The sequence below is a fragment of the Scylla paramamosain genome, chromosome 21 (genome assembly GCF_035594125.1).
Source record: "Scylla paramamosain isolate STU-SP2022 chromosome 21, ASM3559412v1, whole genome shotgun sequence".
In the NCBI taxonomy this organism is placed as follows: Eukaryota; Metazoa; Arthropoda; class Malacostraca; order Decapoda; family Portunidae; genus Scylla; species Scylla paramamosain.
The window spans coordinates 12,385,337-12,405,489 of record NC_087171.1 but is presented as its reverse complement, the minus strand read 5'-3'; the positions used below and the strand labels follow the sequence as shown (position 1 = coordinate 12,405,489).

Sequence of the window (20,153 nt, the reverse complement as noted above, 5' to 3'; positions counted from 1 at the left end):
AGTCAACAGAAGCCATAATTCCACATATATATGTACACTAAATAATATAATAGTCTGAGGTAAAGTATTTTCAAATGATCAGAAAGTAGCATAGCTGGGCACAATAACGAAAATATTAATCACGATAAGCAACAGATCAATAATGATAACCTTATCAGCGATAATTGATAATCGATAACTGGCAGTAAATTTATCACCTGATAACTGATAATCAATAAACTGATAAATCCAAAATTCACATACTAGCAATAATGATATTGATATTTTTTATAAAAAAATTGATAATTCCAAGTCTTTATTTTATATCTATCTTAGAATAATTAGAAAAACTTTAGAAATCTTCAAATTCAATGTTTATCTTGTCTCTTCACTAATGAAAAGTAGTTTTAAGTAAAATAACATTTGGTTTTGAAAGTTTAAAACTTCAACATGTTCATGTTCTAAAAACTAGAATTACTGATTATTACTAGTTTGGAACCAAAAGTATTGGTGATACCAATGAATTGATAATGCAGGAAAAATAATTATCAGATAACCAATAACCCAATATTCTTATCGCGATAATTTATCGTGATAACACCCACCTATGGAAAGTAGAATAGATGACTACATACTATGGTAACCACATGAGGGGGTTTCATCTGTCTAAATATGCTGGTGATCAACTACTAGTGCTTCCATCTGGTTAAGTGTCTTATTGAATGCATATTACTAGTCAGAAGAATTTATAATAAATAATAAGTATCTTTATTCCTACATTATTACTTACTATTTATCGTGTCTGACTACGTTCTCTATTCTCCAAAGCAATGTAATGTTCCAATGGTATCTTTGAATACCAAATCTCGTTTAAGTGCTGCATAAATGGTTGAATTACAGAGTGAACAAAGTCCTGTTGTGCTGCTGTGTTCAAATTATGTTGTTGATTTGATAAAGCTCCCAGCAACTGACACTACATGAAAAATAAGGCAGGAAGTTACTGAAAGTGCAAATTATAGATCAGTAATTTACTTCCTATGATGAGTTGCGATTTGTAAGATACTGAAACACAGCAAAAGCTGTAAAGCAAAGTTACTTTTCAAATAATATGGTACACATACAAATGGAAATTTCAATCTTAAAATTAGGCACTGATAAAGACTTTTCAATCTGGATTGCATTTTAAATGACATATTCATATTTCTGCATGAACAACAAATATCACAAGGGGCATGAACCTGATAAATTACTGCACCATTGCCTTAAGTACAGTCTTTAAATACTTATGAAAAATAAAAAAGAAGCTCTTGAAGGCCTATCAAGCTCCACAAATATGTTCAATATTTTTGTGACACAACATGCATCAGCACCCAAAACTATTGCAATGTATCCTTGTACTTACATGGATGTAACAGATGATTATTCAACACTTCATAACCACTGTTGTCACTTATCATGTGAACCAAATGTGATCATGTGAAGAGATGAAGGGTAACCTTAAGTGAGGCTGAGTTTGTGATTGAGGCAATACTGAGGATTCTCCTCAAGGAATGTCTTCAGTTTAGTGGGATAGTCTGTCATTACCCCTGTAGCTCCTGTCTCAAAGGCACAGCGGAAATCTTCTTCAGTGTTCATCACCCATAAGTAGGTCTGTCAGAAAAATTACTATCTCACAACAGATGCTACATGAAGTGACAGAACACCATCTAAGCTCCTATACATCTTGCAGTCACCTCTACAATAACATGGACTGACTTCACCCTCAACACACCCAGGAATGTGATCAAGGCATGTGTCAAGTGTTTCATTACAAAAACAATGTCTTTCAATATTTCTGCTAATTAATTTCTAATTAATGATCTTATGTATTATATATAATCACTAGATACCAAAGCACTACCTACAACTAAGACTTTAGTATTTTTCAATGTTCTATCTTTTGTTAATGCTGTCACAAACTTTAAATAACGAGAGAGAGAGAGAGAGAGAGAGAGAGAGAGAGAGAGAGAGAGAGAGAGAGAGAGAGAGAGAGAGAGAGAGAGAGAGAGAGAGAGAGAGAGAGAGAGAGAGAGAGAGAGAGAGAGAGAGAGAGAATATATTACAGTCCTCACCTGCACTCCTCTTTTAGACAGGTGCTCAAAAAGAGAACGCCTAATTAGTAGCATGTTGGCAATTTTTGCAACAATGATGTGCCACCATTTCACATCAAAACGGCTGCTATAGATTCTGCAAACAAAAAGTTTTATTTATGCAAGGGAAAAAGCATCCTAAAAAATAATATTTCATTACAATAAACTTATCTAATATATGTAATGAAAAATTTCTAGACATTTCCCTTGAGGAAAGACATTCTTAATAAATTAAATATTGCATATAAAGTAAACAAAGGGCAATGGTTTATATTCTATATAAAAAATCTAATCTTATTTACTTTTATGAAAAATTATTAAGAATTCAATTTGGGATTGTTATGAGCAATGCATACAGAGGTTTTTAATACACAAGAAATTCAAGTTGCTGGTAATACATTAATCATTTCACCAATAATATTGTAAGAACACAATAAGGTAGTCAACAGTTAAAACAAAGAAGTGAAGGGTTGGAAAGTATCTCTGGAAGCAACTCCTGTGTGAAGAAAAGGGATGATGTGTAGTGAAGGCACTGGTGATCCCAAGTACAATGAAGTTGCTATATAATTCTAAGTCATTTATGTAAAACAGCACCTAAGCACCTAAAAGTAAAGACCAAGCATAAATTTTAAGCAAACTTTTTTTTTAATTACTGATGAAATCTGGCATACTCTATAGAAATACATTTTCCAACCTGCTATGTACTAAGAAATTTTGATACTTAACTTCATTCCAGTGCTATCAAAAGAAAATATAAATCTTTATCAATGATCCTGGACTCTTGGCAACTTTAGAAGTACACAACTTTTATATATTGTATAATTTATCTTCCATTTTCTGAACTAAAATGTACAATCATAAGAAAAATGTAAGAAGCCAAAAGGACAAAATCTAGCTGTCTCTGTCTACTTAAATCCACCAACTGCATCCCAGTCCATAAATCTGTTTAATTTTCTTTAAAAGCTCCCAACTGACTTGGCACAACCAACCTGACAACTGAGTTCATTCCAATCATTCACTACTCAATCTGAGAACCAGTTTCTTCTAATTTATTTTCACCACTCAATCTGAGAGCCAGTTTCTTCCAATTTATTTTCTAACTTTTTGAAAGGGAAGGGAAGATTGTCTAAAAATCTAAAAGTCAACATTTTCTGATAAATGTTAAGCATTGTATAAGTAATGAAGAAACATTTTATCACTGTAAAGAAGAGTCATACAAAAATCTGATTTTGTACAAAAAATACTGAGACAATAAATAATGTACATGTGTGTGTGCCTTGTCTCAGCTAACCCACTTTGGTGTATAGTTTTGATAGAGAGATCAGACCTAATCCATCCCTCTACTTGCCTGACACATAAAAAGACCGCCTAAGGCTTGTATTCCATTCTCAGGACATCACATGATAGCAAGGTATATCACATAAAATTCTTGAACAAACCCAATGGTTGCACCATAAAGATATAGCTCACAAAATGCCTTTAAGAAACAAAGATTAAAAACATATGTCTATATTCTTTGTGTTCTTAAAGGGGAGTTTAGTGATAAGGATAAAAAGTAAATATACTTTCTTGAAAATTCCATACATTTCCAAAACCAAGAAAGAAATTAAAATATTATGCAGATTTCAATACCTTGCAATTTAATAGCATGAAAGCATTGGTACTAACTTCATCATATGTGCTGGCATGAAAATTTCTAGGTGAGTTTCCTTGACAGGCATGAATGGCAGTATTCCCGTGTAGAGCTGAAGGAGCATAACACACACACGCCGGGCGCTGAAGAGCAAGCAAACATTGGGATTCTGGAAAAGTTGGACAACAGTATATATTTCAGGAGCTTCTTTTGTTTCTTTTTTTCCTGAGGTCAGGAAATATAACAACAAACAAACAAAATCTAGTTAATGTTATTACAGTTCTAATAATGTTTTTTTATTAGATTTATCTTTTACATGAATAACAGCAACCACAAACTCTTTTGAAGAATAAAGTATAATTTAGTCTCTAACCATCTTGTAGCACTTCCGTGTCACTACATCCTTGATATTGCCCCAAACTGTTATATGTTCTCGCCCATACTTTTTGACCAGATCACTAACCTGAAACAAGAATACTTGGTTAAACAAAAAACAAATAAAAAAATGAATTAATAAATAAGATTTATAAATTTGTTCCAAAATCTGAGGAAATGGAGCATATATTCAATCAGAGGTAATGGTTCTGTCAGCACATATCTTTTCATGAACCATGAAATTCTGATGGTCATGAAATTATCATATTATGTGAGTGCAGTTTCCTAATGTCTGTTTCTCTCATTTCAAAGATCTAAGAATCTTGTTGTAGCTAGGCTTTTGCACTTGACAGTAGTCCCTGGGTTTTCATTGCACTCATATGTTCACAGTAAAAAAAGTATAATTAATAAATAAGTAAATAAAATAAAAGTTCCAAACAGGTGCTGGAATGGAAGGTTTCATCACAGTTTATGTGGATGAAAGTGAGTGAAAGTAGTATAAGAGTTGTGGTTTCTGTTATGGGTGTCTGTGAATGCAAACTTTACAACTTTACAATTAAGTCTATTTCAGCCAGAGCCATTCTTACTTCTTCACTCAACCCTACACTTTTCTTCCTCACCCTATCACTCATTCTTATCATATCACATACCTCTTCTTATGTATGTATGTGTGTAAGTGTGTGTGTTACACATGAATGAAATAAAAACTTGCACTAATAATGAAAACTATATAAAGATGATTAAATACTGTAGTTAATAAAACTTTCATATTGTCTTAACAGTCACAAAACAACAATACAGTGAAACCTCAATTCTCAAACTTAATTTTTTCCCGAATGCCATTCAAAATCTGAAATGTTCAGAAACTGAAACTATTTTTGCCAAAAGAATCAATGTAAAATGGGTTAATCTGTTCCCAGACACTCATCCACCCATGGTTTGTGACAGATGCTCCCACTGCTAAGATTGCCACTTCACAACATCTCCAGCCCAGAAATTATTTATCCAGAAAGGATGCATTGAATAAACTTATTGTTTAGATATTGTTTAGACAATGTAGGTGTTGTCTTTGTCACTGATCTAGTGAGGGAAGCCTTACAAAGTGATACAGAGAAGCAACCTACTCACCACCAAAATAAAGGTGATCATAACACTTGGACATTGTGCTGCTGGGGTCATCGAGAGAGCCACAGGTGGCTCAGGATTACTCCTGAGCCAGCTGAACCCTGTTTGTTTACATCAAAACTCTTCAACGGGATCACATTTACATTATTTCAAAGATTGAATTAATGTTTTACTCACTGCATCTCTCCTCCAAATACATGGAAATGAAGGAAATATTTATAGAAACTGTAAATTAGTAATAAACAGCAGCTCTTGTTAAGGCTTTTAGCATTTAAAATCAAGTAACTTTATTTAGAACCAAATTATGGTGCAGCAACTGAAGCAATTATGAGTTCAAATTTTGTTTGAAAATGGATTTGTTTGAAAAAGGAGGCATTTGGTAACTGAGGTTCCAATGCATATTCAGTGTATAAAATAGAACATGGAAATGTGCATGTAGATCATCAATAAGGCTAAACAATCAACATCTGCCACAAGTACATTCGATCTTTATACCTAGGTCTGCTAAGATAATACTGAAACCAAGACTGGTGCACCTACTTTTTCAATGAGCTCATTATTGTCAGTTTTTATGTCAATGTTGATGGGGGTGCTTGGGAAATGTTGGAACGTTTCTTCAAGCAGTGGAAATCTTCTGTCTTCGCTCTTGCTTGAAAATGAAGTTCCTGGCATGAAGTCCACAGGAATGTGCTCTTTGATTGGTGGAAGTTCTGCATAGTCATACTCAGATATTGCTCCCTTTAACTCCGTCCGCACATCAAGGACAGAATCGTGTGATACCACAACCTGGCCATCCCTGGTCAGCTGACAGTCCAATTCCAGCATGTCAGTACCCAGCTCCACTGCACTGTGATAACACACATTCACATGATTGGGATTAATTATTTTCAACTGAGGAAGTTTCTTAAAATATACATGAGCTATCTAACTATTTATCTACAATATCTCTCTCTCTCTCTCTCTCTCTCTCTCTCTCTCTCTCTCTCTCTCTCTCTCTCTCTCTCTCTCTCTCTCTCTCTCTCTCTCTCTCTCTCTCTCTCTCTCTCTTCTCTCTCTCACTCTCTCTCCCTCTCAGGTTGCTAATACTTTATAAAATATGCCTAAGATGTAACAAACTGGTAATAATAACCATTATCTCTTGTCTAGCACTTACAAACCTAATACTGTAGTTCTATTTCTTTTTTTTTTTTCCTATGTCAGACATAATGATATTGTAAGGAACTAGCATAAATGTAATTTGATTTTATTTCTGTTATCAAAAAGAATATATGTATTTGCTTCCTGAGCACAGTTGAACTGCTTATAAGGTTAATGAGAACTATATTATGATATTAATGTTGATCTTGTAAATTCTCCAGATATTATTTCTTTGACCTTAACAAATATGTAAGTGACCATTATTTAGATGCCAGGCCAAAACCTAATATGAAGAGGGATAGCAAAAGTAATGTACCTACACAGGCACATGCACGTACACACACTTATATCCACATTTTTTTTTTAACAACAAAGAAGATTAAAAATTAAAATCTTAGTGTGTTAGTCTCTAAGGGAAGCAAAAGCTAGTTCTCACTGACCACACTGTAAAAGGGTAATTAGTGCAGCATGCATGAGTCTCTCCACACTAGATTATCACAGCAGAACTAGTTTAGTCCCTACAACACTATAATACACCCATCCCCATTATTTCATCTGTCATGATCAACTGATTGAGCTAGTTGTGGGTTTCATCTTATTTATACATTCACAAATGCTCTTCATTCACCCTGCTCTTTCCTCCACAGGGAACAGACATCCCTATTAAATCTCTTCACACATTCCATCCATCCTTTTGAAGTTTCCCACTTAGCCTTACACCTCTCACATCTGACCCAGCTATCTTCTTCACAACTAACTATTTTTTCATCCTCTCTACATGCTCAAACCAACATAACACTCCATGCTCTGCATGATCAGGCAATCAGTCCTCTTTTTTTTGTACTTTATTTCTTTTTTTGTACTTTTTTTATTTCTATTTTTGTACTTTTATCTTCTTCACAACTAACTATTTTTTCATCCTCTCTACATGTTCAAACCAACGTAACACTCCATGCTCTGCATGATCAGGCAATCAGTCCTCTTTCTTTTGTACTTTATTTCTTACTTTATTTATATGTGTTATTCCAGATGTTCATCTCTGGTACCTTATTGCCATCACATTCTTTTTTCTCTCATTTTCCTATACTCCATATTTCAGCTCCATATATTGTTTTATTAAATCTAAACTTCATATCTATATCCATTTCTCTTTCTGCAACAATGTCCAGCCTTAGAGTCTTAAGAAAGTCTCCTTCCTCATCTAGCTTCCCATTCAAGGCTGCATTCTTTTTTCTAACACTTACATCTTCATATGCTTCATTACTTTACTCTTGATTTCATTATTATCCAATTTCCTTCTTTCATACCAATCTCAACTCCTCTGCATGATTCACAATCATCTACAAACAGCACATGATTCAGATTCCACTCCTACAATCAGGATTTACTAGAACCACCTTTACCTAACATTTTTGCATTAATCTCTGCTAAAACATTACCATTAGACAAATACTAATTTCCACTCAAACTCAAGCTCTACTATTCATATGAAAAATTTTCACTGCCTTTACAATCTTGAAACATTTCACAGCATGACAAGAACATTTCAATTTTTTCCTAAATACTTTTCACATGTCTCTCTCACAGCATACACCTGATGTGTATCCCGTCTACCTTCTAAAGCCATACTGCACACCACAAACCACTTAATCAGCATCACCCCCTAACCCTTATAAATGACACTTTATAATATATATTGTTGACAACACTCAATACTTGTACCACTAAAATAACCACATTCATACTTATCACCCTTATTTGTCAACAGATATGACAAATATGAATGTGAAAATAGCACATTTATTCTAAGCCTTTAACAAAATATATATTTTTTAGCAATTTAGGTAAGATCACTGAAAATCCAAATATTAAAATTACATTATTTTCTTTTCAATGGCCTATCATTAAAGATTCCATGGTACTCAGAATATGTGCTTGATGATTTCTGCTTATAACACATGATTTGTTACTAAAATACTGTAGATGCAGAAAAATATATAAATATACACCATTATTTTTTGTTCATCCTAATACTTGATAAAAAATACTTTTAAATTGACTCTTTATAGTTACACTTAATTCTATTCTTGGAACAAGTTTTTTGCATGTTAAGGATTTTTTAATTCTTCATAAAAAAAGAACTTACTAAAAATTAATCATATAGGTCTATAAAATCATTCTCTCTGTCACAAATTTTTACAATACTGGTGCATGACAAACTTCTATCTAAATTATACACAGTAACTTTCTCTACTGCAACAGCAAATAATGTCTTACTTACTGTCTGAAAGCTGATAATGTATTTTCATAATTTTCCCCTGCACCTGAAAACATAAATTATGATGGCATCAAAATTATTATACCAACATTTTTCACAAAAATTCAGTCAAGTTCTGTTCTACTAGCTATATAAAAATGGAAATCACATAATTTCAGGATAATTAATGTCTGAAAGATAACAAAAGTACCATGAATTAACATGGTTCTAGATACCTATCTTCAAAGAATTTGTGATAAAATACTTTTTTTAATAGGCTTCATTCATCACCACATAATGAGCACCCATCATTTACTGTTATGATACACTACACACTAGATTACTCACTTTAAAACTCCCAAAGTTAACATAATTAATTAATTAATTAATGTCATTTTTTTATCAACAAATTTTTTCATAGAAATGAAAGGTAACAGTATTTACAATGACCAAACATCAGGAAGAACTTGCCCTGGCAGTGACTCTGGAAGCTCATCATGTATTTTCTTTTTCTTTCTTTCTTTCTTTCTTTCTTTTTTTTTTTTTTTTTTTTTTTTGCTGCACCTGCTGCTAGAATCAGCTGATCTGTGACTGCCACAATGCTAAATCCAGTTTCAGTAACTTTAGTAAGAGAGAAGGATCTAGGCATCTGATATAATGACCAACAGACAAGTATCTTTTCATGTGCTGACTTAACTGTGCATGAGTGTACTGACTTCCCTGGTGATCCTTCCTATCACTTGAATATTTCTTTTTATAGTCTGTTATCAATTCACACATGCTGCAAGCAAGCTAATAGATTTTTAAGACTGTTATCTTATTTCACCAACAATTAAAGCCAACTAGTTTCCTCTTAATAAGCCATGTAGGCTACATAAGTTCTACCATTGTTTTGAAAACATGTACTACATATGTACATACTTAATAATTAATATAATATCTTGGACTGCTGTTGAAAACTACAACATAGTGCCAAATGCCCATAAAATGTGAAGTTTAAGTTCATGAGATGGAGAGAAAGAATGTGATGTAAAGGCTAAAAGACATTGTATTGTAATCTGCATATGAAGAAATACCAGGAGCACCAAAAAATTAGTGCCTTCTGCATCATCATACTCCATGAAAATTCATCTACTAGTGATTCATATATTTTTCTCTCTTTTCTGCCCTCCAGACTAAAATAATCCCTCTGGCCTCCATCATATGTAATTTTTATAAATTCATTTATTAATACCTACTGCAATTATGTAAGAAACTACAGGAAAAGGTAAATGCTAAAAAGCTTCCAATACACTAAGTTATATTCAAGCTTCTATTTATTAAAATTTCTTCATGACATGAAAGAAAACATCTTGTGGTTCCCAATGAGATTATGGATCCCAGCTTTGGAATCCATCCCTCTGTCTACTGGCAGTAAATATCTGGGTCAGCTCTCCAGTTTCATTAAAATCTCAAGTAATGTTGATAAGACAATCAAATGCTAGGCTGTCACCAGTCAATGACTGATTATTACAAGTCCAGTCTAGTTAACATAGAAAATGTAGGAATAAACACAAGAAGCAGTCTGGCATGGAATAGTATCACAACCTTTGTAACTACTTTATAATATCTGCAGAAAAGACAGTAAGAAAAACTGAATACATGTGACAGAGGTTAAGGAGGGTCATATTACATATCATGTTTGAGTCAGGAGTAAAACTGATAAGAGAAGAGAGGAACATTTTTCTCTCATTTCATAGTACAAGTGGAATGAGATCATTAAGAATGTTCTATGTATGTAGTTACATACTTAATCTTAGCAGGGAGAAGGAGGACCAACATCTACCAGAGGTAAAGGGATCACATCCACATTAACAGTCAAGGAATGAAAAATATGCAGAATATAATAGACTACTATGAATGACTTTCAAGGGCTATGAAAAGTCCTTTGACTCAGTAGAAACCTTAACACTTTCAAAAATACTCATAAAGTAGGAACAAAAGAAATACCTATAACAAGTAAGGTTAGCAAGAAAATACCAAAAAAGGAAAGGTGTCAAAGTAACACAATTTCTCTTAAAGTTATTCATTGTAGTATCAGAGAAAGATTCAAAGAACTAAGTATATGAAAAGGCAAGAATTTCAACAAATGCAGAATAGCACCTTAATATTCTCAGATTTGCAAATGATATTGCTCAGAGTCAATACATAAATGAATTGCAATAGATATAGTATAATCTTGCAATTACACAAAGAATACCAGAAAATAAATTTGTAGATATATATATATAAATACAGGATATGGTCAATAATTTCATATTAGGCCATGAAATTCAAATAAAAGCTGAATTAATCCAAGTTATCAATAGAGAGCAATAGCAGATTTAAAAAAATAATGTGTCTAGATCATAAGAATCAACTCAGAGGAAGAGATAAAAGTGAGAAACAAATACTTTTGAAAAACAAAATTGTATTATTTTTAAACAATCTTAAGTCATGCGAAAGAAAAATACTTTCGCTCACTTCTAACACAGATCCTAAAAATGGATTCTTATGGAAATCATTAAACAAAAACTTCAATGAGAATAAAGAGAACAAAGTCTGGCTTCACACTGTAATGATCCAGGCATAGAGGCAGCCCCACAACCTGCTTGAAGCACCTAGTGCTTGATTGGTAATGTAGGAAGCTTTCATGCTCGAGTCCTGAGTTCAATTCCTAGCACAGCACCTTTCTCCTGACACTCAAATTTATTTGAGCTTTCACATCAAATGCTCAATATTTCAATGTAGAGAGTGTATTGTGGTTCTGCCCTGGTTTGAGGCAATACAAATGGGGATATCTTTGTTTGAAGCAAAACAACATAACAAGATAAAAAAATGTCATGCACTAGGGAGCACATAGAAATTGAAGACATCCTGACTACAAAGGCATGAGAAGGGTATGTCATATATTGAACAAAAGTAGTAATGGAGCCAAATTTACAGAAGAGCAACCAAAGAATTGTAAAAGATGGGGTTGACAGAGAATTAGATATGAAAAAAAAATGCTGATATGGCATAAAATTGCCACACAGCTGACAAAGATGTGTGAAGGCTGGGAAAGCCCTTGTCTTGTAGTGGAACCACAGAGGCTGATGATGACAATGTGTCCATGAATACACACAAATAAAAAGACTACATATATGACAGCCATGATTCTCGGTCTTGTTTTGAATATACAGAACAAGAATAAAGGGAGCTCTTTTAAAATAAAAGTTTGAGAAAAAGGCAAATCCAATACCTGTCCCACACAGACATAGCAATTATTATGGGACAAAGCAATAAATAAGAGATGCATCTCTGTACTAGAAACCAAACTTTCTTAAGTACATTCTGCTAATCATACTGCTACAGAAACCTACGTATAGACTAATCCAAACTCTGAGACAATGAAAAACAATTTCTGAGATGATGCTAGTTAATGGTAATATAAGGTATATAAACCTATTTACAAAGGCATCTTGTGAAATGTACTTTGGTGCTTACGAAAGTGTAATGTCATTCTTACAACACCAAGATGACTCGTGTCAATCCAGTTAACAGCTTAACATGGCTTATTGACAACTGACAAACCCTGGGTACCTTACAAATTCCAAACATAGTGCAAATTAAAAATGCCTAACATAACACGTGCAATGGTGTGGTAAGGCAGTTGAGCCATGAGCGCGACCCGGGGAGCGGCTGTCACCCTGGCCAGTGCCGCATTGCAGGTGCACCTAGCCCTTACCTCCTCGATGGCTGATGTGACGACACACGAACTTCACGTCTTTCCTCTTGTGTACCAGCATAGGAAACTTAAACAAAATCAACGAAGAGATGATGTAACATCCCACTAGGACAGCAAGTATCATTTCTATGACCATTTAGAGCTGCGATCCAGCCCAGGTGTCAATAGTCCAGTCCAGTCCACCAGCTGTAGTGGGCGTGGGCTCGCCTCTGTAACGGCTCACACTGGCGGCTATAAATTTATGGAGGATCTTGCTGTAGCTTCTACTCCCAGTGAATCTTTAGTGAATCTTTCCCATTCGTTCGCAACAAGATAGGTAATATAATGCTTTTATCTTTCCAATATCTTCAGACGCTGATAAGATGTTGCTTCCAGGTCTTGGAATAAACGCGGCGATTTGTACGGAGCTTTACTTAAACTTAATGAACTCCGAGACACGATATCTGTTCCCTCGCAACGCCCAGGCTGCAATTATGTGCTTCCGTGGGCTAGAGTGGTTGCATGCATGTCGCGAGCCGCTATCGTCTGCTTGAGGAGCAGTGCGCTACCCGCTCCTCTCTTGGTGGCCGTGGACGCGGTGATTGGCTGGCGCGGACTGCCTGTGTTTTCAAGGTGGTGAGGTAACGTTGGGTGAGTTTTTAAAGTCTCTTTTGAATATTTGGACTCTACTGGATAGTTAAATGGATCTTTTAATGTCCTCAAGACTGGTGGTGTCTTCTGCTGATGAATATTTGAAGGGAACACGAGCTAGAAGCCGCAACAGGAGGATTAGGTTCCAAGATGGGCTTAGCAGGAAGAACGTAATTTTAAGGCTTATGGAAACGGATGAAACTGCAGTAACCTGATTTGTTTGTTCATCATTGAGATATTCTGATCACAACGGATGACCTGATAGTCCACCACCTCAGCTTTGTGCCTCGCTCCTTGTGTGGTTCAGTGGATGAAGAGTTGAGTAACCTGACTCCCCGTGGACTGCTCATGCAGGATACACGAAGTTTAGGAATCCTAAGCAGAAATAAGTTTCGTTTCCTCTTCAAAATTTCTGCGATACACTTAGAAGCAAGAGTGTCATATATTACTCATAGAGATTAATTGGTTAATTATGTATGATATTTTGAGGAAACTTCTGAGTAGCGCAGTTGTTTGCCTCTCATGTAACCTTCCTCTTGTCTCTCGCCCACATAGGAAATTGTTGTTTCGGGACTGAGGCAGTTTCTTCATAATAGTGATTTGTTGTGTAAATCAGCTTCATCCAAAAGACAAAATTAATCCCTGGAATGATAAAATTGAGGCCCATGTTGCTGACCGTATTATTTAGATGTCAGGTGTGCCTTCATAGCCATATTGCCATTCATACTTTGAAGTTTTATTACTATTTTCTTTTTTTTTTTTTTTTTTTTTATACAGTGCTGAAGCGTTGTGATCTCTGGAGCTGAAGCAGAGTGCAGTGCCTGTAGGATGCCACAACAGGTGTCCCCATATTCTGTGCTGGATGGCCAGTATGACCTCCATGAGACCATCGGTTCAGGGGGCTTTGCCAAAGTTAAATTGGCAACACACCTGTTGACAGGAGATAAAGTTGCTATCAAAATAATGGACAAGAGGCAGTTAGGGGTAAGGTGTCATCAGTGCTGTCTATTATGAATCTACCTGCCTGTATTTCTGATCTCTCTCTCTCTCTCTCTCTCTCTCTCTCTCTCTCTCTCTCTCTCTCTCTCTCTCTCTCTCTCTCTCTCTCTCTCTCTCTCTCTCTCTCTCTCTCATCCCAAGTGGTGTGAGCTACAATAAAATTTCTAAACAGAACACACACCTTTGCATTATTTTTCTTCTAACTTAACTTCATTAAGTAACATAATTTATACTTATTGTATCACATTCAGTATATTTTAGCTCTTCAAACATTCTTCTGGATTACGTTGCTAATTAGTGTTCACGAGTGTGCAAGCCATGCCAAGGTCAAAGTTCCAAAGGTATCCTGCCTGAATTAATAGATTCTAGCAGTGAGTAGAGAGTGCTGATTATTGTCTTCCAGAAAGTTTGCACTGATTTTTTATATGATCAGAGAAAACTTTCAAATCTTATTTTTTTATTTTCACACACACAAAAAAAAAGAGGCAATAAATTTAGTTGCTATTCCAGGAGGATTTGCCACGCATCTATCTGGAAATTGAAGCAATGAAACAGCTGTCTCATCAACATATATGCAAACTGTACCAAGTGGTGGAAACAGACACCAAGATCTTCATGGTGCTTGAGTATTGTCCTGGTGGAGAGCTCTTTGACTACATAGGTAAGCATGAGATTCGCTAGCACCTATGTTACTTTTCTACATTATTGATCACTAGGATAATTGTCATTATTAATGTTTTGATTGTATCTGCACTTGGAAGATAGATATGTCAACCTTACTCTCTGTTGATTATGTGCTTTCAATCTTTTTTTTTTTTACACTAATTACCCATTTCAGTGTATTGACTTGTCTATATGGCATTCATTCCTAGCAACTTCAACAAGGGGGATGGCTGCTATAGAACTCTCCATTTATTCCTGTCCTGTATTCCCTCTGTATGGTTTAATGCTCTCATTCCCATCATGCTCTCCTTTCTCTCAGGAAGTCAAACATTGTGGTCCCATTTCATTAGAGGCCATCCTCTTTCACCCACTGCATCTGTCATGCTCATACTTTATTAGTTATCTCACTTCCTGCCATTCTGTGTGACTACGTCACTTTCAGATGTGCCTTCCTCCTTCAGCTATATCACATTTAATTTTTTCACCTTTCATATAGAAAATCTCATGCACACTATTTTATTTTGATCATCTTGTTCTTTCTTTGTTGAAGCTCTCAAAGTACCACACCACAGGTATTTAATTATTTGAGTTCAAGACAAACTGAGGAACCGTGAAACCTTAGCATTTTTCATGAATATATAATAACTTTCTCAGCTAAGTGATGTAGAGGTGCACAAGTTTATTTATTTAACAGTATTGCTAAATAACATTTTTCCTACTAGTTGAGAGAGATCGATTGGAGGAAGAAGCATTTTTTATGAATACATAACAATTTTCTCAACTAACTGATGTAGAGGTGCACAAGTTTACTTATTTAACAGTATTGCTAAATAACATTTTTCTTTCTAGTTGAGAGAGATCGATTAGAGGAAGAAGAAGCTCGGGTGTTCTTTCGGCAAATTGCGTCAGCTGTAGCATATGTTCACAACATGGGATATGCCCACAGGGATCTGAAACCAGTGAGTGTGTTCTTGTATTATTATTATTTTATCTCTATTAATGTCCATCATACCATAGAGATTAGCTTCTTTTTAACAAATTACATATAATAACCTAAAGGCATCTTTATCTCTATCTGTTATTTGCTCCAAAGAAATTTTCACAAGGGATAACCACAATAGAAGCCACTTATTCCTGTCTTACATTGCCTCCTTGCAGAGTTAGTTATCTCATTATCCTAGCTGCTCTTTCTCTTGTGTACTCTAGCACTACAGATAAACACATAATTTCTTCCCATACCATGCCTCCTTACGGTGAGGAAGGAATAGTGCTTGATTGTAGATTACTTGGAATGAATCTAGAGAAAATAACAAAAAGGGAAAGAAGTGAATAGAGAGCAGTTAAGAACATACATAAGAAATAAGGGAAGCTGCAAGAAGCGACCAGGCTTACACGTGGCAGTCCCTGTATGAAACACACCTACCTATTTCCATCTGCTATTCCCATCCATAAACTTGTCTAATCTTCTCTTAAAGCTCTCTAGTGTCCTAGCACTAACTACATGATTACTGAGTCCGTTCCACTCATCTACCACTCTATTTGAGAACCAATTTTTTCCTATCTCCTTCCTAAAACCCTGCATCCTTTGCCAGTCCACTCCTTAGAGGTACCTTTTTAATTCTTCAAAATTTGCTCTCCTAAAGTCAGGTATTTTACTAGTGTTTTTGTTTCTAACTGTTTCTTCCCATTCTAAATTGTACCTAATAGTTGTGAGTGGGTGAGGAATGAGATGGCCCTGCGATCTCCAAGGGAGCCACCACACATCAATAGTTTCACACAAGTGTGGTAGGGGAGGGTACTTGCTGTGAATGAAGCCTTGTTCTGGACCAAACTGTTCAGGCTGTGTGATTGATCCCTGTAAAGTGAGGGCAGGAGTATTTTCTCTTCTCTGTCAGGGGCCAAGAGGCTAAGAGAGTGGTGTAAGTGTGAATGTGAAAGTTATCTGCCTTGTCTTGGCAATCCTCCTTTTTGGGGAGACAGCCTTTGTATATGTATGTAAGCAACTAAAAGTACTTTTTATCTTGAAACCAGAATGGATAAATACATAAACCCTTTGGCTCCACCACTTATAAAAGATAAAACTTATTTATCTAAAAAAAACCTTGCTTAGGATGTATATTTTTATTGGTGTACTGTCAAGATCACCTGAGGAAAGCAGGGTAGGATTAGTAGACTATGAGGCACAGTTGCACTTCATAATACCACTGATACAGCTAAACCTCTTTGGTAACTACATATACTCTGACTGCACCAAATGTGTAATAGTATCCTTATTAATTGTAAAGCCATCTTGTTTACATTAGCTGGAATCTGAAAATTTCAAACGTATATATATTTTATCTCTGATATAGGAAAATTGATCTTATGCTAATATTGCTCATGTCAGTAATGCTGTATTATGTATTTTGTAGAGCTATACCTTGAGGCAAAAAATAGGTAAGTGTTTATCCTTTAAAAACTTAATTCATACTTGTTAACAGCATCATCTGTATAAAACATGTTTATACATTAAAGCTGCAATGTTTTTAATGTCAAAACTTAGCTTCTCATCGTGAATTTATTTGCATGATACTTGTGGCTCGTCACATGTTGCTCTTTCATGAAATGTTACAGCTTTTCCTGATTGACTTTAAGGGCATGGATGATGTCCTCCTTTTAAAGTGAATTTCAGCCTGGTGTGCAGATAGATCAGATTTTTCTGTAAGTTGTGTTCTTACCCAGGTTAGACATTTTAACACTTAGAAGTATTTAGATTTCTTGTGTAACTCTGATATTATTACTTAGAGATATAGTGTTTCATGTTACTGTGACAGTTTTAAATGCATTATTAAGGGCAATGTTTCCAAGAACAGACACTGTCCGACAGATTTTCAATCCATTTGGCAAGAATGCAGTTTTCCTATTCCTAACTAAGGATTTGTCAGATTTTCTTCCTCACAGCAATCATCATTGCTCTTGCTAAAATATAAACTACTGAAATTAATAGAATTGCTACATCTTTGAGTACTGTTTGTGAATTGATGCATTTCCTATAAATCAAACTGAGCATCTATTTCCATTAATGTTGAAAATACTTCATATCAGTATAGTAGCATAGGCTGCTCATCTCTGATGTTGATATAAGAAAACATCATTTTGGAGCAAAAAAAAAAAAGGGCACAGCCTGAGTAAATCTACTCTCCAGATGCACTCTGCATGTTGAAGTAAAGTGGTTTGCTGTTAACTTAAAAGTTCACTCTTTTAATTAAATCCTGTAGTTTTTCAGTATAGGTCTTTGGCAGTATCACATTGATTTATACTAGCTTTTTCCTCAGATTCCCCTTAATTGTCATGAAAAGTGACAATTTGGCAGAAATAGATAGATAGAGCAATATTGGTAATGTCTTTGTGTAGTATCTCTCAGGATTCACTTTTTCACCACAATCATAGCCAATGCATTATAGAATTTGTTTATGAAGGGGCTTGTAGTCAGGCATCTTGAGATGGGAAAGTTTCATGTATGACTGTCACTTTAAGGATTCTCTCTCTCTCTCTCTCTCTCTCTCTCTCTCTCTCTCTCTCTCTCTCTCTCTCTCTCTCTCTCTCTCTCTCTCTCTCTCTCTCTCTCTCTCTCTCTCTCTCTCTCTCTCTCTCTCTCTCTCTCTCTCTCTCTCTGTATAATATGTTTTATTTACTTATTTATTTATATATATTTTTTATATATTTATTTTTTATTTTATTTAATTTAAAAAAAATTTAAATTTTTTTTGTTATTTATATTTTTTTATTAATTTATTTGATTTTTAATGTATTTTCTCATTTCACTCAGTAGAATGTATACATGCTTATTAATTCTCCTATCTTGCTCACTAAAGAACCTTTCCATATTCATGTTGGTGCTGATTGTTTCACCATGCAATAACAATGGGATACCCACAAAAGTTGACTACTCCATACTGTTCAAATTGATAGTGTCTGGTGGAGGGTTGTTCACAAAAGCTTTAAGGAAAAGTCAGTTGAGCAATGCTTTCCCAAGGCATTTTTATTTAATTATGAAATGAAAAACTATGAAAATAAAAGTAGTTAAGCACACCATTGGAGAAACATTTATTTATCTAGACAAAAATAAGATGTATAATTCAAAGCCTATTACTTCATCCACAATCTTTTTCCAGGAGAACCTTTTGCTTGATGATGAGCAGCACCTAAAGTTGATAGACTTTGGATTGTGTGCTAACCCCATGGGTGGTTTGGATCAACATCTTGCCACCTGCTGTGGCTCTCCAGCCTATGCAGCACCAGAGCTGGTATCTGGCAAGCAGTACTTGGGTAAGTCAGTGAGAAAATTTTTCATGTTCATGCTGTATACAGATGTTTAGTTATAAGAGAAAAGAAGGTAATTTGCATATGCATCAGTTTATAGGAACGTATCCACTATCAGTACTTGAAAATTGTATCAGAGTAATCATATTTTGAATCAAAATTGTATTTAAGTATCTATATGAACAAGTCTGTAAGTGCCAAATAGAAAGAGAATTGATGAAAGTCAGGGTGTTGCAAATCCTGAGATGGATCAACCACTTCGCTCCGGATGCTTAAAAAAATGCTCATTGCTCATATGCTGCATAGGCCCGCAAGTGGTAACGTATCTAATTTCTAATACTATTTCTCTCTCTCTCTCTCTCTCTCTCTCGAGAGAGAGAGAGAGAGAGAGAGAGAGATAGACACACACACACAGACACACATATGTAAAAAAAAAAAGTAATTGATACGCATCCACTACCTTCATTCATCAGCAATTGTCATAATACGACCTTCCCAGCCACATAAGCACACAAACACACACACACACACACACACACACACACACACACACACACACACACACACACACACACACACACACACACACACACACACACACACACACACAAAGAGAGAGAGATAGATGTAGGGAGGAAGGAGGGATAGGAGGGTAAGAGGGGAAGGAATAAACCAGGGGAAGGAGAGGAACTGTGCTCCCTGCACTGTTTCTCCTTCCTGGGTAGAGAGAGAATGTAGGCGAGAGGGAGGGAGAAGAGGGTAAGAGGGCAAGGAATGAACAAGGGAAGGGGGGAACTGTACCCACCCCCCAAACAGTCTCCCTTTCCTGGTGGAGGGGGAATAGGATGAAGAGAAGGATATGGGGACAGGGAAGATAAGGGAAGGACCATATGGGGGAAAACTATGATGTTAGGCTCTGTCAATGAGACTTCCTCATTCTGGATAGAGGGTGGGGCATGGGATAGCTCATTTACATGACTGGTGGGAACAGGGAGGATGGGAAGGACAATAGATCCTCAAGAACATATACAAAGTCTGTCAAGACAAGTCAAGATAGGATACGAGATTGCTCAACAACTAAAATAGAATCCATTCATGATACTTATGGAGGTGTCATCATATAATCCACTGGTGCTTCATGACGCCTGTGTAGGTGTCATCATATTGAAGGGGTCAAGA

The 20,153-nt window shown here is 35.5% G+C and overlaps 2 protein-coding genes across 5 annotated transcripts in view; one reads left to right on the top strand and one right to left on the bottom strand.

Moving 5' to 3' along the window:
• The window catches only part of LOC135111036 (maternal embryonic leucine zipper kinase-like), a 41,307-nt gene that overhangs the window by 9,156 nt on the left and 11,998 nt on the right, over positions 1-20,153 (top strand). The window contains exons 2-6 of one of the 4 annotated variants that reach the window (XM_064023940.1): positions 12,756-13,010; positions 13,788-13,994; positions 14,520-14,670; positions 15,522-15,631; positions 18,827-18,980. In XM_064023940.1, the coding sequence (XP_063880010.1) occupies positions 13,839-13,994; positions 14,520-14,670; positions 15,522-15,631; positions 18,827-18,980 (571 nt within the window). In that variant the 5' untranslated portion in view covers positions 12,756-13,010; positions 13,788-13,838. Of the gene's footprint in view, positions 1-12,558; positions 12,697-12,755; positions 13,011-13,787; positions 13,995-14,519; positions 14,671-15,521; positions 15,632-18,826; positions 18,981-20,153 lie in introns of those variants that run through there. The other 3 variants (XM_064023941.1, XM_064023943.1, XM_064023942.1) reach the window with 3 other exon arrangements.
• Positions 283-12,516, bottom strand: LOC135111040 (lysophospholipase D GDPD1-like). Its single transcript, XM_064023948.1, has 7 exons — positions 12,381-12,516; positions 8,660-8,702; positions 5,782-6,088; positions 4,115-4,204; positions 3,777-3,910; positions 2,091-2,205; positions 283-1,629 (listed from the first exon to the last, which is right to left on the bottom strand). Exons 1-7 carry the CDS (start codon positions 12,514-12,516, stop codon positions 1,477-1,479), a joined length of 978 nt encoding a protein of 325 aa, XP_063880018.1. The 3' UTR covers positions 283-1,476.

Excerpts from the sequence above, each read along its gene's own strand:
- LOC135111040 (XM_064023948.1), bottom strand. The coding sequence starts at position 12,516 with ATGGTCATAGAAATGATACTTGCTGTCCTAGTGGGATGTTACATCATC. Across the intron at positions 8,703-12,380 it reads TCACATCAGCCATCGAGGAG|GTGCAGGGGAAAATTATGAA; the intron begins GTAAGGGCTAGG and ends TTATGTTTTCAG. Across the intron at positions 1,630-2,090 it reads TGTCTAAAAGAGGAGTGCAG|ACCTACTTATGGGTGATGAA; the intron begins GTGAGGACTGTA and ends TTTTTCTGACAG.